This window comes from Capra hircus, chromosome 6, assembly GCF_001704415.2.
Source record: "Capra hircus breed San Clemente chromosome 6, ASM170441v1, whole genome shotgun sequence".
Taxonomy (NCBI): Eukaryota; Metazoa; Chordata; class Mammalia; order Artiodactyla; family Bovidae; genus Capra; species Capra hircus.
In genome coordinates, this window is record NC_030813.1 from 66,977,707 (window position 1) to 66,994,440 (window position 16,734).

The 16,734-nt window shown below is 38.0% G+C and overlaps 1 protein-coding gene across 1 annotated transcript in view; it reads right to left on the reverse strand.

Moving 5' to 3' along the window:
- CORIN (corin, serine peptidase) overlaps nt 1–16,734 on the reverse strand; it is a 301,718-nt gene that overhangs the window by 141,437 nt on the left and 143,547 nt on the right. Inside the window, exon 5 of the mRNA XM_018049422.1 lies at nt 14,739–14,920. Coding sequence (XP_017904911.1) covers nt 14,739–14,920 — 182 coding nt within the window. The remainder of the gene's footprint in view (nt 1–14,738; nt 14,921–16,734) is intronic.

Sequence of the window (16,734 nt, forward strand, 5' to 3'; positions counted from 1 at the left end):
TACTCCAAATCGGTTGACAAACTAAAAAGCAGAACATTCTCAGTAACCCCAGTGAAAACATAAACACCAACCCTCAGATGACGTAGATGTTGGAATTACTTGACAAAGACTTTAAAGCAGCTATTATACACATGCTCTATGAAGTAATGGTCAACAAGTTTGAAATGAGTGGAAAGACAGAAGTTCTCAGTAGAGAAATAACAACTTCAAGAAAGAATCAAGTAGAAATTTTAGAACTAAAAAATACAATAACTAAGTTCCTTTATTTTTAAGAGCCACAGAATGGCAGAACAGAGATGACAATGGAAAGAGCCAGTGAACTTGAACATAGATTAACGGATTATCCAACCTGCATGAGAGAGAAGAAAGACTGAGAAGAAAAAAAAAAAAAAAAAAAAAAAAAAGAACATAAGTTTAGGGACCAGTTGGGTACTATAAAAAGATCTAACACTGATGTCACTAAAATCCGAGAAGGAAATGAGAAAAATTTGTACAGAAAATTGAAAAATAAATGATTATAACTTCCTAAATCTAGTGAAAGATATAAATTTAGAGTTTAGAATCACAGCTGCTGCTGCTGCTGCTAAGCCGCTTCAGTCATGTCCGACTCTGTGCGACCCCATAGACGGCAGCCAATCAGGCTCCACCGTCCCTGGGATTCTCCAGGCAAGAATAATGGAGTGGGTTGCCATTTCCTTCTCCAATGCATGAAAGTAAAAAGTGAAAGTGAGGTTGCTCAGTTGTGTCTGGCTCTTAGCGACCCCATGGACTGCAGCCCACCAGGCTCCTCCATTCATGGGATTCTCCACAAAGAATCACAGCAGCCCCGTACTACTGGGTTGGCCAAAAAGTTCATTCAGAATGACTGAGCTTTTCCATCAACCTGATAGAATAAATTCAAGGAAAATCATCTTCAGGCACAAAATAATCAACCAAGTGGGGTTTATTCTCAGAAGCAATGCTAGTTCAACATCCAAAAAATTTTAAAAATGTAATCACCTGATTACCAAACTAAAGAAAAACCAAATGATCAAAATAACAGACTCAGAAAAAAGCATTTGATAAAATTCAATATCTTTCATAATAAAAACTATCAGGAACCAAGAATAGAGTTTAAGGGTTCAAACGATTATGTCAGTCCTTCCATTCATACTCTACCTTTCTCAAAGTCAGCTGGAACATATAACAGAAGTGACTATCATATCATATACGCAATTCAGGTCCACATTCAAAAGTAGGGAAATTATACAGGGAGAGTGGCACTCCTGGGTAATGGAGAGTATATTACAATTCTGTTTACCATAACAACAAAGAAAAATAGGAGACCAATATCATAAAAACAATACCTTTTACAACAGCTCTAAAAGAACCCAATGAAATATGTGCAAAATCTATATGATGAAAATGTTGATATCAGGGTCAAGGAAGACCTAATAAATGCTAAGATAAACCAAGGCTATGGTTTAAAAGATTCAATATGATTAAGCCATCAAATTGACATCTTCCTAAACTGATTGATAGCTTTAACACAATTCCAATCAAATCACTGCAGGATTTATACAGAAAGACAAGACACTAGAACTTGAAAATAAATTTTGAATAAGAACACAGGTGAGAAATTCACACCACCAAGATGTTAACACTTATTATAAAGCTATAATAATTAAGATAGAATGGTTTTGGATAGATACAGAATGGAACAGAGTAGAATCAAGAAACAGACCCACATGAACATGGTAAATTAACATAACAAAGGTACAAAAGCAATTTAATGAGGAAAGGATAGTCTTTTCAACAAGTGATCCTAGAAAAATTGTATAACAATTTGAAAAAGAAAATACCACTTGACCTGTACTTCACACTTTATGCAAAATTTAACTCACCATAGTTTAAAATAAAATGAAAAGTATAAAAGTCTCAGGAGAAATTACAAGAGAAAATCTTCATGCACATACCTAAGGCAAAGAGTTCTTTGATACAAAAGCATGTAATATACAAAAAAAGATTGATAAATTAGACTTCATTGAAATAAAAGTGTCTGTTCAGTGAAAGACAATGTGAAGAGAATGAAAAGACAGGTGTAGGCTGGGAGAAAATATTTCCAAATCACATAATCAATAAAAGATTTGTCACCGAGAACATACAAAGAACTCTCAAAACTCAACAATAAGAAATACAACCCAAGGGGGAGAAAATGAGCAAAGGAAATGAATGGGCACTTCACCAAAGAAGATGTACCAATGGGAAATCAGCATGTTAAAGATGCTCATTCACTAGTCATCAAATAAATGCAAATTAAAACCACAATGAGATACCTCTCCATACCTAGTAGAATAGCTAACACAAAAGCAATACAAATCAACCAGACAATACCACACACTGGTGAGATTATGGAGCAACTGGAATTCACATATATTATTGGTGAGAAAGCAAAACAAAACAGCCAGTCTAGAAAACAGTTTGGCAATTCCTATATAATAAAACACTTACCAATCTAGGTATTTATCCTGGAGGAATTTGCTTAAAAAAATTTAAGTAAATGGCTGGCAATAATACTCATAATCACTAAAAGTTGGAAATGAAAAATGTCCTTTAGGCCATAGCTGGGAATCTTGCAGAGGAGGCAGCTAAGAGGACATGCCAACTCAGGGGTGCTGAGTCCTGGGGGCCACGCAGGATGAGGTTTGGGAAAACTTGCTTGAGCTTGGGGTACAGGCATGCATTAAAAATAAATGTCCTACAACAAGCAAGTCATCATACATAGAAATCAAATACTAATAGTAAAAATAATACTAATAGTGGATACAAGTAACAACATGAATTAATCTTAAAGGTATCACTGTAAGTGAAAGAAGTTTAGCCTCAAAAGATACTGTAATTCTATTTACATGACATCCTGGAAAGGTATGACTAAAAGCCTGAAGAGCTGATCAACAGGGTTGGAATGTGAGTTTGACCACAAAGGATAACATGAGTACACATTTTGGGTAATAGAACTATTGTGTATCCTGATGTGTTAATGGTTATATGAATCTATGCATGTGTTAAAATTCACAGAATTATACACAAGAAAAAACTGAATTTTGTTGTGTAAATTAAGAAGTAAAGTAAGATACTTTACACAGGGACATATATTAACACACTAACATAAACTAAAAATCAGCTTATTTCTGTCAGAAAGTCACTCTAATTTGGCCAATTAGTTTAAGAGTGAAGTTTGGCTTAATCAATTAGGTTAATTCTCTGTAAATTGAATGAAGCAAATAAACAGCTTCAAAGTTTTGATGCATATATTTAATGGCTATGATAGCATATAAAGCTTTTCATCAAAATTATTGTATTATCAAAGATAAATTGAAATTAACAATATTTCAGTTTCCCAATTCTTTCTCAGTATACGGATTTAAACAAAGTGATCTAACTGAAAGATGTTAGATAAATAAAATAGATGTTTGATAAATCCTGGTAAAATTATCAGAAATTGAGACCATGAAGACTAATGATAGGCTAATAAATTCATGGGCAAGTAAAGTGCTTTCCAATTCTGGCTTTCAAGAATAGGAGAAGAATCAAACCAAGACTCTAATAATTTTAATGGTAGATTATTACTATGTGACTTTTTATATTAACCTGGAAAATTCTTCAAATAATTAAAGATCATTATTATGGTAAACTCCTTTTATTTCCATGTACTTAATTATATGAATAAGTCTTTAAGTCATTACAAGCCAGAAGACAAAAAAAGTAGAAATAGAATAGATGCCAAACCCTGTTCCATTCTACACAAACCAGTTTTAAATTTGAATCAGTTCTGATGAGATGGATGAAACTGGAGCCAATTATACAGAGTGAAGTAAGCCAGAAAGAAAAACACCAATACAGTATACTAACACATATATATGGAATTTAGGAAGATGGCAATGACGACCCTGTATGCAAGACAGGAAAAAAGACACAGATGTGTATAACGGACTTTTGGACTCAGAGGGAGAGGGAGAGGGTGGGATGATTTGGGAGAATGGGAATTCTAACATGTATACGGTCATGTAAGAATTGAATCACCAGTCCATGTCTGACGTAGGGTGCAGCATGCTTGGGGCTGGTGCATGGGGATGACCCAGAGAGATGTTGTGGGGAGGGAGGTGGGAGGGGGGTTCATGTTTGGGAACGCATGTAAGAATTAAAGATTTTAAAATTAAAAAAAAAAAAAAAGAAATCATCCCATCTAACAGAATGAGAGATGAATTTCCAACAAATGTCACATTTAAGCTTAGTAATTATTTATAAACACATAGACTTAAGTCACAATTACTACAGAAAGTTAGTCAAAATGCTAACACTCAGTCTCATAAATGAGAAAAGTTTTTTGTAAGTAATAATTTCCACTCTCATATATGGCTTTTTTCTAAGGTGATAAAAATAATTGTAAGCATTTAAAAGAATATGCCAGAATGAAATTCTGTGAGCAAAGGGAAATAGAAGTGTGAAAAGAGAAGCTATGTAATATTTGTCCAATATTAAAAGAAGAGCTTGCAAATTTTGGATGGCTGTGAGTGCCAAGTCACTATGGTATTTAAATTCCACTGAACACATTTAAAAGAGTAATATAACAGTTTCATTTTTAATATGTTGATTATTATAATATCCTTTAGATTGTACTCTGTCAACTGCTTACATTCATGATTTAAAGTTTTTAAATATTAACTTAAAATTGTGAAAGAGGTATATAATTTTTCAAAATCCTTTTAGGGTCCCACAAGCAAAAATATTTGGAAGACCATACCTCTGAATACTATGTTACATACACAGCCTCCTCAATATGAATTTGGCTCATTTTGTTTAAATGTGCACAGAGGTTTAGACTCCAAATAAACATATGGATTGAGCAGATGAAATGGAGATGGCAATTACTTCCCAACTGCTGAGCTCAATGGAATTGAAGTTATAAAAATCGTGATGCTATTTGGCATAATGAAGTCTCAATTTCAGAAGAGATTCAGATTTTGATGAGATGATTCTGAATCATGCATTAGTTTCAGTGGGTGGCCCAGAGTGTAGAGTTCAAACTCTAGGATGTCTGAATTATCAGGAAATTGCCACATTCCTGGAGCTCAATTTAAAGGAGAACTGACTGAGTGTAAGGAGTTATGTCCATCAAAAGGACAGGTAGTATCCAGTCTTGGGAATTTTTAGAGAGAAATAAGAAACAGAACAAAGCTAATATTTTTATTGTGTGGAAAAAGAAAAAACAACCAGCAATTTTATTCAGCTACCTGGTTCTATAAAGATGTATCTGCTGTGATTAAATTGATCAACATAGATATATAAAGCTGGAGATAGAATTAAAATAGATCAGGCTTTGAATTGTTCACATGTGAATTACCAGCATTCTTGTTAGAGTGGTCAGACTGCTTATTGACCAAAATATAATAGGCTTAGTGCTATGAATTTATAATTACATATATCAAAAAATCAAATTTTTGCTTTGTTGATAAACATTTCTGCATTTTATTATCATCTGTAAGACCACAAATGTGGATTTCTGATAGCAAGAGGCAATACGGAACAAAAAGTGGATGCCTTTGGTCTCCAGCCACTGAACAAAATAATATTCTGTAAGATGCACAGGGATCAACCCATGATATTGGGTTTCTGAGTTATCAACTTCCAAGCCATGCTATTAACTTGAAAATAGAGGAAGAATGAATGAATGCAGGTGAGGAAAGGACATCTCTCTATTTCTGTTTTAGGAACCACTGTGCCATCTCAAGCAAAGCAATATCTGGCAGAGAATAGACATCTAATCTCAAATGATCTATAAACAAGAATTACTGAACCCAAAGAGAAGAGCTAGTACTTAGGCTCAACAAGAAATCTGTTTTATTTGGCACTGCTTCTTTAGCTGGCATGGGAAGGAGGGAAGTCAAAACAAGACTGGCTCTCACAGAAAACAGAGGAAATCCACAAGCTGAGCATTCCTCATGGTTCATAGATGGAAAGAGATTGTTAGGGACTTTAAATGATTTTTAAAACCTTCAAGGTTCAATTCACAGCCAAATGAAATTCAAGTACTGGACAAGTTGATTGTGTAGTTTATTAAGAGTTCTTCCAAGTCTTTTAATAACCACAACAGTAACAATAGCTGTTATTCCTATGGCTTCTCTTCCTTCCCTTATCTGTGATCATTCTCCCTAACATGTTCTATGTTACTGCCCTACAGACAGGTGCTTTAAAGAACTGAGAAAATATCTCTAGGAGAAGAGCATTGCAGGCAGAGGAGTTGGAGCCCTAAGAGCAAAAACGTAAATATTCAGAGAAAAATCAGAGAGATGATAGGGGCAAGATAATGAAGGGCAGGATGTCTGTGTTGTACAACTCTAGCAGGCACTGTTTATCTTGAATTCTGTGTGACTGGTGCCCCCCTGGAGTCATGCAAGGCAATGATACTGATGGAGTGCCCTGAAGGTCGTAGGGATAGTAGCTTTATATTGAGGGAGATGGGAAAACTTGGAGAGAAGAGATATAAATGTTTAAATGATCCCTTTTGCTTCTGTATGGAGAACAACCTGCTGGGGCAAGCAAGGATGCTAATAAGGAGGTGGAAGGATAATCCAAGCAAGAACTGAAATAACCAGAGCCAGGGGTGGTCATGGAGATAGTGAACACTGGTTGGATTATGTGTATATTTTGACAGTAGAAACGGTAAGATATCTGAAAGGTCAGATATGGTATGGAAGAGAAAGAAAAGCCAAGGATAATACAAGGCTTTTGGCTGAAACAACTAGAAGAATGAAGCTGTTACTTACTAACATGAGGAGCCTTTGGAGGAGACCAGGGGTGGGGGCAATACTAGATCAGGGTAGTATGTAGGACCTACTATGCTTAACACATTTTGCAGACACTCGAATAGAAATAACTAGAAAGCTGAAAGCAGTGCGTGTGTGTGTGTGTGTGTGTGTGTGTGTGGTGTGAGTGTATAGCACAAGCATATATATACATGCAAGCCCAGAGTTTAGAGGATGTGCGGGTTTGAGATCCATGCTGGTAGATGTCAGTATCTGGTGGTATTTCAAGCCATGAGCCTGAATTAAACCATTAAAAAGAGGAGAGATCCAAGAAATAAGCCCTGGGGCACTCCAGTGTTTAGAGGTGAGAGAAATGAGGAGAAAACATCAAAGGAGGCTGAAAATAGGTGGCCAGAGTAGAAAGAAATTCTGTTGGTGGCTCAGAGGTAAAGAATCTGCCTACAGTGTAGGAGACTTGCAGGAAACACGAGTTTGAACTCTGGGTCGGGAAGGTCCCCAGGAGGAGGAAATGGCAATTTACTCCAGTATTCTTGCCTGGAAAATCCTATGGACAGAGAATCCTGGTGGCCTACAGTCCATGGGATCACAAGGAATCAGATGCAACTGAATATGCACACAGACCAAAAGTAGAAAGAAAACCTCCCTGGAAGCCTAGAGGGTTTATCTTGGATGAAGAGAGTGATTAAATGTGGCAAAAGTTGCAGGAGGTCAAGTCAGGGGAAGACTGAGAACTTCCCATAGAATTCAGCAACATGGATGACAATTCCCGGAGATCTAGGGGAAAGTAGCTTTGCTTGAGAGGTTGGAGCAAGGACTTCAGAATACAGGTTGAAAGCCTGAGGGATGGAATAAAATTGGGGATGAAGTACAGATTTAAGAGTCATCAGTACTTATGTGGCTACAACCAACTATGAGGTTTCCTAAACAAAATGAATAGACTATTGAGGAAAGAGGGTTGAGACCAGCGTTCTGTGGAATATCAATATTTCAGGAGCCAGGAGAGGAGGAGAGACTGGAGTGTGGCCAGAGTATGGGAAGCAAACCAAAACAGAGCAGTGTTGTCGAAACAAAGGCAAAGAGAGTGCCGCAGATGAAGGAGAAATAACCAGAGACAAAGGCCTTCCGTTGTAGGGTGCAGCCAGGTTTCAGACTTCCTCCTCCACAATCCCATGTCTCTGCTCTTACAGGACATAGTACTTATAGGCTGTGGTAGATCCTTATCAGCTTCAAAGGCTAAAGGAAGGAAGGGTATCCCCATGTTCCTCATTACTCTAGTCGGGTAATTTGGAGTCATATTGTATAAATCATACACTATTTCCCAGATTTTACCATGACATTAAGCTTCAGTTGACCACAATGGTAGCTGGATTCATAATTTACTGGCCACCTTCCATCCCTTGAACCACCTCCCCACTCCTCCACTGGTCCACACCTCTCCCAAACATATGATTTGTGCTCAAATCCTTGTCTTAGGCCCTGCCTGTGTACTTATCTGTCTAGCTCTTTATGGGCTTATGAGCACTTTAAAAAGTTGGCATGCCAGCATTTCCCTGGTCCAGTGGCTACATGCTCCCAGTGCAGGGGGCCTGGGTTGGATCTCTGGTCAGGGAACTAGATCTCACATGCTACATCTAAAGAGATCCCATGAGGGGCAACTAAGACCTGATGCAGCCAAATAAACAAGCTTTTTAAAAAATTCTGCATTCCATCTTTCCTTCCCAGTTCCTGACTGACTACATGGTCCATAGAACATGCTTCTAAATGTCTGTTATACTGAAGTGTTTACATTTTCATAGTGCAGTATAGATTCCAAAATATTTTCAAATACAGTATTTTATTTAGTCCATAAAACCATTTTACCACCCAGGTATTATTCCTACTGTAAAATAAAATTGAGGAAAGAGAAGTAAAAAGAGTTTATGAAACTTGCTTCAAGACCACCCAGTTATTAAATAAAACAACTAGGGCTTGAAAACAAGTCTTCAGATTTAGGTTTGGTGCCCTTAAAAGAAGCAACTATATATCAAAGAAAGAACATGCTTTTATAGTTTAAATTATCAATAATTTAAAATTATAAATGTTACAAAATTTGAGGTTCTAGGAAAATCTCATTATATTTGATTATTCATTGTAATGAAAAATGTGTAGCTAATTTTGATAACTCTACTCATCTACCTCTGGCAAAATATTGACACTACCTCAAAGAAAGAGTAATTTTCCCAAGTGAATTCACAACACAAAAGGAGAAAGGGGGTATTATGTTTTACTGAGATCTTGAGACAACAATATATTGGAGCTAACATACTGAAGTGGTTTATCGCAACAACCAAAGCTAAGAAAGCAAATAAGATACTGGGAAAAGGAAGAGGAAAATGAAAGAATAAATAGCTGAAGTTCTTTCATAGCAGCAGAGATCTATTCCTAAACTACTTTCCATACACAATTTCAGACAAGGTAGAGTAAAGGGCTAGTCAGACAGCTCAGAATGATTGATGGACCTTGACCTTTAGCCCTCTGAGTTCTCACAGCTCAACTATGGAAACACACACTAATGTTTATTTTAAAAACCTGAGAACAGTTTCCACAGCATTATCACGTTAGCACATTATTTACTTTACAGGACCAGGCATTGATATAAGATAGAAAGGGTAAGACAACTGAGTATCCTTCCATATGAGAACAAAATATCTTCAGAGTTACGACTGACTTAAAAGATGCTATGACAAGATGAAAAAAATTTACAGAGCTGTGCATTGGGAAAAGCAGCTATTACAAGTTGTGAGTTTTGGCTCAACTCAGTCTAAAAAGGCATTTGAAAGCTCTTGTGAGAAGGAGGCTGTAACAGAGGGGAGCATTCAAAGATTAATAATCAAATCCCAGGATGGTCCCAGGATGAAAACAGAACTGGGGGGCTGATTTAAAATAATCTTGGGATAATCTTCCTGAACCTCAGTTTCCTAATTTATAAAATGAAGATGATAATACCTCAGAGATTTACTCTGGAAGCAAAGTGAGCTAACAGCTGTGAAAGCACTTTGGAAAGGAGAATGGGGCTCACAGGGTAAAAGCGAGGCTGCTGTTTTCTTGGGCAAATGACTTGACAAGTTGGAAGGAGAAAACTAAGATGGGAGTCAACTTTTAATCATCATTTGTTTCACGGGCTAAATAGACACCTGACACCCAACACAGGTCCGCAGTGCTGAATGCCTACCCAGGACACCCCCTTGCTTCCTCTGTGTCAAGTGAGACCCTTCATTTTTCAAATATTCAGAACTCCTTTATGTCATTGACTCCACTTCTATTCCATTGACATTTAACCTGTGTTCTTCTATAGTTTCTATCTGCCAGCATGCTATATGGAGTTACTAATGTTCTTTTGACATTGTTTCTCACATTCTCATATATAGATCTACCAAATCAGGCTTAACACTCCTTAAAGTATTAACTCTTAATACTCCTTAAAGGTAGGGAGTACGAGAAGTATTATTATTATTACTAGAAAGTACCTTGCAAAACATCACGCCCAACCTAGAGTCTCTCAAAAGGAGCACTACCGGCATTTGGGACCAAACAGTTTGTGTGGGTAGCTGCCCTACTCCCTGCAGGATGCTTTACAGCATGGTGGGTCTCTACCTGCAAAATGCCAGTAGCAACTCTTTCTGTCCCCAGAGTTGTGACAACCAAATTATCTCTGAGTGAAGTTGCTCAGTCGTGTCTGACTCTTTGCAACCCCATGGACACCAGGCTCCTCCTCCATGGGATATTCTAGGCAAGAGTACTGGAGTGGGTTGGCATTTCCTTCTCCAGGAAACTTCCCGACCTAGGGATTGAACCCAGGTCTCCCGCATTGTAGACAGATGCTTTACCATCTGAGCCACCAGGAAATTATCTTTAGACATTGTCAAATGTTCCCAGGTGGAGGGGTCACAAAATTATCTCTGGTTGAGAACCATCACTCCAGGTGGATATAAACCAATATCATGGTTACTGTACTTCCTTTTATTTTTTCATATTACCTGCAATAATGCTCAGAACTGAATATTCAATGAATATTTACTAAATTAGTGAAAAAATGAGAAAAAGACTTTCACAAGTTATATTCATAACTGGTCTTACAACACAAACCCTTATACGATTAAGGCAATATTATATAATTCATACTTTTCTACCTGGCATACAATATTCTTAGTATATGAACATTTTTAAGTAACTATGTGTGTGTGCGCTAGAAATTAAATTCTCATGCATACATAAATATCACAGCTAACAGTGGTTCTTTCCTAGCACATGCCCTATGAATATATCTATGATGGCTAGCATACCGTTTATCTATCAAGCATGAGATGGAAAAATTATTTTAAATTCCAGGAAAATGCTGCATCAAACACTGATTATCAGACTCATTTTCAGAGAATTAACTCTACATGGGAAAAAAAGAGGATAAAGAATTCTAAAAAGGTTGACAAATAGAGGATCTCAGATGAGTGTACTTAGGACATTTCTGTTCTCTTAAAACGTAAGTTTCTTCAATATATCTTCCCAGATCTTTTCCAAAGCCATCAATCTTTTCCAAGATGGAAAGATCTGTACTATCTTCTGATACTTGAGGAATATATGTGAAGCAGCATTTCACCTAGAGCTATTAAAGAATATTGGTATTACTTTGATTTTAAAAACTGATACTTTAGGACCATCATGTTATGGAACACTGATGATTTTTTTATTTTCAAATTTTCTCAGTAGATTCTTAAATCCTATATCAACAGGCTACTTTTTCCAAATGACGACTAATAGAGTGTTCTATTAAAATGGGAGAAATGTAGCTGAAAAAGAATTAAAAGGGCTTCTATTTCATGTGCACTCACTCATCATTCTGGTCGTTTATTGCTGTGTACAACCTTTTGGAGGGAATCCTAATTTAGCAGTAGACCTCTACTGTACAGTGTGTTAAAAAGAAATAAACAAACCCTTACTTTTGGCTTGGGTGAGTCACTTGTGACAGGTTAACGTCCCTCCCATCAAGTAAAACTGGAAAAGCCAGATGAAACACAAAGAAACATCCGTTTAAAGGCCTCTGATAGCTGGTGAGTCTATTAAGAGGTGAGTGGCTAAGATCCAGAGAGAAGGCAACTTCAGAACAAACAGTCTACATTCTATGTATGGATGCTTTTACCCCTTGGAACTTGCCTATTCCTGGCACAGTGCTAGAAACTGAGAACCTGGACATACGGCCACTGCAAAGAGGCAGAGAAGCCAGTAGAACTTTTTCGTAATCCCACAGAGGTAGACAGACAAAAATTCGAGTTTTGATGCTACCAGAGGAATGGGAAATTAAGGCGGCAAGGATGTAGCAGGAAAGGAGACACAGAGAAGGGCAGGCCTATCATGTGGAAGGATTTCCCCTAAAGGCTTCTGCTGTGAAGAACAAGCCAGAGTTAGGTAGAAAACCTCTGCAAAGCCAAGTGGAAATGTAGCAATCTTGCTGCTCCACCAAAAAACAAAACAAAAAAATTACAACTTGGGACTGCCAAGGAGGAACAGAATGCAATAAACGCCTTGGTTTCTAACAGCAAGGCTCACCAGAGAAACGCATTCTCTGAATGGAAACAAATGGGAGGGAGGTGGAGTCTTACCGATGCTGTCTTATAAACAGAGAGCAAAATCAGTGCAGTTCTTACTGGATCAATGTGGTCTGTTCCCACTCTACACTCCTGCCCTTCAGGAGAGAATCTGCTTCCCCCACTGTCAGCCAACAGGTTTCAGATGCTTCAGGTTTAGCCTCAGCTGCAGAGAACGGCCCTAAACAAGAGCACATCCTTCCCAAGAAGGATCACATCCAGTGGCGGCTTCAGGTGGGGGTATAAAGACCTGGTTGACTTGTCCCAACATGGAACAAGTCCCTGAGACCATATGAGCCCCAGAACTCCCTGAGGATTTAGCCAAAGCTTCAGTGGCTCTGGATCACATTTCAGCTTCTGCCTCCACCTAATCCTGCCTTCTCTCTCCTCCTTTACACAAGTGCTGATACCTAATAAACACCCTGTACAACAAATTCCATCTCAGTGACTGCTTCTTAAAGACCCAGCTTGTGACAGTTGCAGGAGTGGTCCCGGAAAGCAGGCAGTCTGATGGGGTTATTGATCTGGATCACTCACTGCTGGCATGAGAGTGAAGTTGCCATTATTGATGGTAGGTGGAGACAGACATTCCCTGGCATCAGGGGTGGTCCAATTGTTAAAATCGTTATCAGAAGTGAACTGGAATACTTTACCTACAGAAAGGAATGCACTCAATGGGGTGACTTACCACGTATTTAGTAAGTAACTATATGGACAATGGATTGGATGGCTTAGTGCTGCTGCTAAGTCACTTCAGTCATGTCCAACTCTGTGTGACCCCAGAGATGGCAGCCCACCAGGCTCCCCCATCCCTGGGATTCTCCAGGCAAGAACACTGGAGTGGGTTGCCATTTCCTTCTCCAATGCATGCAAGTGAAAAGTGAAAGGGAAGACGCTCAGTTGTGTCCGACTCTTCACGACCCCATGGACTGCAGCCTATGTCCTCCGTCCATGGGATTTCCCAGGCAAGAGTACTGGAGTAGGGCGCCATCGCCTTCAAGCATCAATATTCTAGAAAAAGAACTCAAAACTGCAGGCAACTGTAACTCATGTTGTGGAAGCCAAAGGGCCCTTCTAGTAATTTAGAAAGAGGCTTTCACATACTGTAGCATGAGAATCTGGAAAACTGAGGATTGGAAAAGATTAATAATACAGACCCATTAAAATTAAGACTTTCTATTCCATAATAGACACTAACAGAAGAAAGGTAAGCCAGCCAGTGGGCAACCTTTACAATGCATATATCCAACAGATAACTTCTATACAGAATGCATGCAGAGCTACAAATCAAGAACAGACAGACTACCCAATCAAAAAATGGGCAAAATACTTGGACAGACACTTCACAAAAAAGGATATTTAAATAACCAAAACAGCTTGAAAATTCAGCCCCACTCATTAGGAAAATGCAACTTAAAACCACAAAGAAATACCACAACACTACCATCAGAACTGCTTAAATGAAAATGACTGGCAATACCAAGTGTTGGGGAAAATTTGGAGCAAGCGCAACTTTCATAGCTAGGAGGAATATAATGTCCATACCCACTTTAAAAAACTGTTTTGCTGAACAAAGACATAGCCATGTTCCATCAAAGACACGTACAAGAATAGTCATAGCATCACCATTCATAGTAGCTGGAAACAACTCACATGTCTGTCAACAGCAGAGTAGAAAACTATATTGTGGTCTAAAACATATTGTTTAGTTGTGTCATGTCTGACTGTTTGCAACCCCACGGACTGTGGCCCGCCAGGCTCCTGTGTCGATGAGCTTTCCTAGGCAAGCATACAGTAGTGGTTTGCCATTTCCTTCTCTCAGGGATCTTTCCAGCTCAGGGATTGAACTTGCATCTCCTGCACCAGCAGGCATGGGCAGGTGAATTTTTTACCACTGAGCCACCAGGGAACCCCATAAAATATATTAGAATACCACAAAAAATGAGAATGAATAAACTACAAGTAGATGAAAATACAGTGAATCTCTAAAACATAATGTTGAGCAAATGGAGTGAGACAAAAAAGGCATGCATACTGTACGATTGATACCACTGATACCAAGTTCAGAAGCTGGCAAAATTACCTGAGGTGCTGGAAGTCTGTATACAGGTCTCTTTTAGGAGGGTCAGATCACTGGTAGGAAGGTTGGGTTTCTGGGTTGCTGTTACTATTCTATTTCTTGGTCTGGATGCTGGTTACATGACTCTGGTCACTTTGTTAAAATTTATTGTACTATACGCATTATTTGTGTATTTCCTAGCATGAACTTCAATAAAAAAAACTTTAAAAAATGCAACAAAATGCAGACACCTACATTGCTTTTCGTTTTCCTGCTGTGGTGAGAAGCAAATCCTGCTGACATTGCTGTTTTCACTTTGGTTTCTAAACTGTGAACACTTGAGGAAATCAGGCCAGGAGGCATTCACCATTCCCAGGACTGACTCACAGCCCTCTTTTGCAGACTCACAGAAGGATCTACAAGGCAGGAGTCCATGACTAGAAGAAAAGAGAAAGGTGGAAATTAATGTTTTTACAGACTGTTTCTCAAAATAATAATCAAACTAAAGAAAAGTTGGCCACCCATGCTACAATAATACCTTAATTTATATTTACTATAATCAACAACTTGAATTGTCAACAACAACCTTTAACCCTGTAACAAGCATTTTAGCCACCTCACTGTCATGATTTTAGAGGGAATAAGCTAGTTCCATAACAGATCATCTAACTCTCTCTTGTAGAAGGTTTTATCCAAAATGATTTTTTTTTTTGAGATTTCTTGTGTTAAGTAAACCTGTCAACCAAAAAAAAAAAAAAAAAAAAAAAACCCAGCTCTACTGCTGCTGCTAAGATGCTTCAGTCATGTCCAACTCCTAGCGACACCATGGACTGCAGCCTACCAGGCTCCTCTGTCCATGGGATTTTCCAGGCAAGAGTACTGGAGTGAGGTGCCATTGCCATAAGGAATAAATTAACATGAAAATGAATGTCCCCAAAATGAAGAGGCAGAAGTAGATCACAAAATAGGTTAATCTCATTTCTTTATCAACCCTCTGAGAAATTCAAAGTATCTCTGAGAAGCAGATAGAGAGAAAGCTGTTCCTTAACCTACACTGTCTCCCTAGAACAGAAAATATTACACAAACAAATGGCAACTCTGAAACCTTGTGCAGTAATTTGCCTTTTCATTTCTATGCTATCTTCTGCAAAATAGCAAAACACAAACAATTGCCCACTAGCAGTAAGGTAATAATGCTTTGGAGTTTGTCTTTATTCATCTGACATGCAATCAAACACTGCTGGATCTGAGTCCCTGTGTCTGGGGACGGGGACACTACAATGTCAAGGTCATGGTCTTGTTCTCCTGCAGATCCAGGCAGCTTTTTCTAGTTTGAGCTATGGACAGCACCTCTCACCCTAGCTGGTCATCTGGCAAAGGCATCTCAAATGATTTTTAAGAAAACTAGGAAAGAAAATACACATGTCAGTCAAAGCAAAGCACACACTTCAAAAATGCAAGGTCAATAAGAAATTTCAGAATCATACAGTATCAGATCTGTAAGAAATCTTAGTCAATACCTCATTCAAATCCTTCATTTGAGGGAAGTCTAGGGAGATTCTGAGATACACAGCTTCGTAACAGATGAAGCAGGAAGAGAATCCAGATTTTTAACATTCAACCCATACCCTATCTACCATCCCATATCATTTATTCTCACATAAGGACCTAATAATTTGGCTTTAAGAACTCCTTGACCCAACAAACACATTTATAATTCTGCACTCATTCATCTATAGATCACTGGAACATAAAGGGATATGCCAGCCACTGAGTTAAAACAGAAAGGATCAAGTCTATGAAAGGATCTTTTATATATAAAAATGTGGGAAAAGAGTACTCAACAATTACATTTAGATACAAACACTTTTGTCCTTCTCAGAAACTTGTCTTAAAATTAAGTAAATTTTAGAATCCTAATATTCACATAACTATATTAACATGTATCCAAATTTGTTAGTGAAGATGTGAGAAGAAGTTTTGCATTTGAAAGAATTAGCTTTAGACATAAAATATGAATTAGTCCAAGCAAGTATCTCAGTGGAAAGGAGACACCTGAATGCCATTCAGGAAATAAATTAGATATTCATAGAACTGAAAATTCTGCTTAAGTAACATTTTTGAGAAGATTTTCTTTCCTAGATCTTATTCCAGAGACCTTACATATTTTCTCAAATAAAACCGAGAAACGTGGTGGAGGAATGTGGAGAACACAGAATTCCTATGCAATTGCTTCTACTTTGCTAGGCTC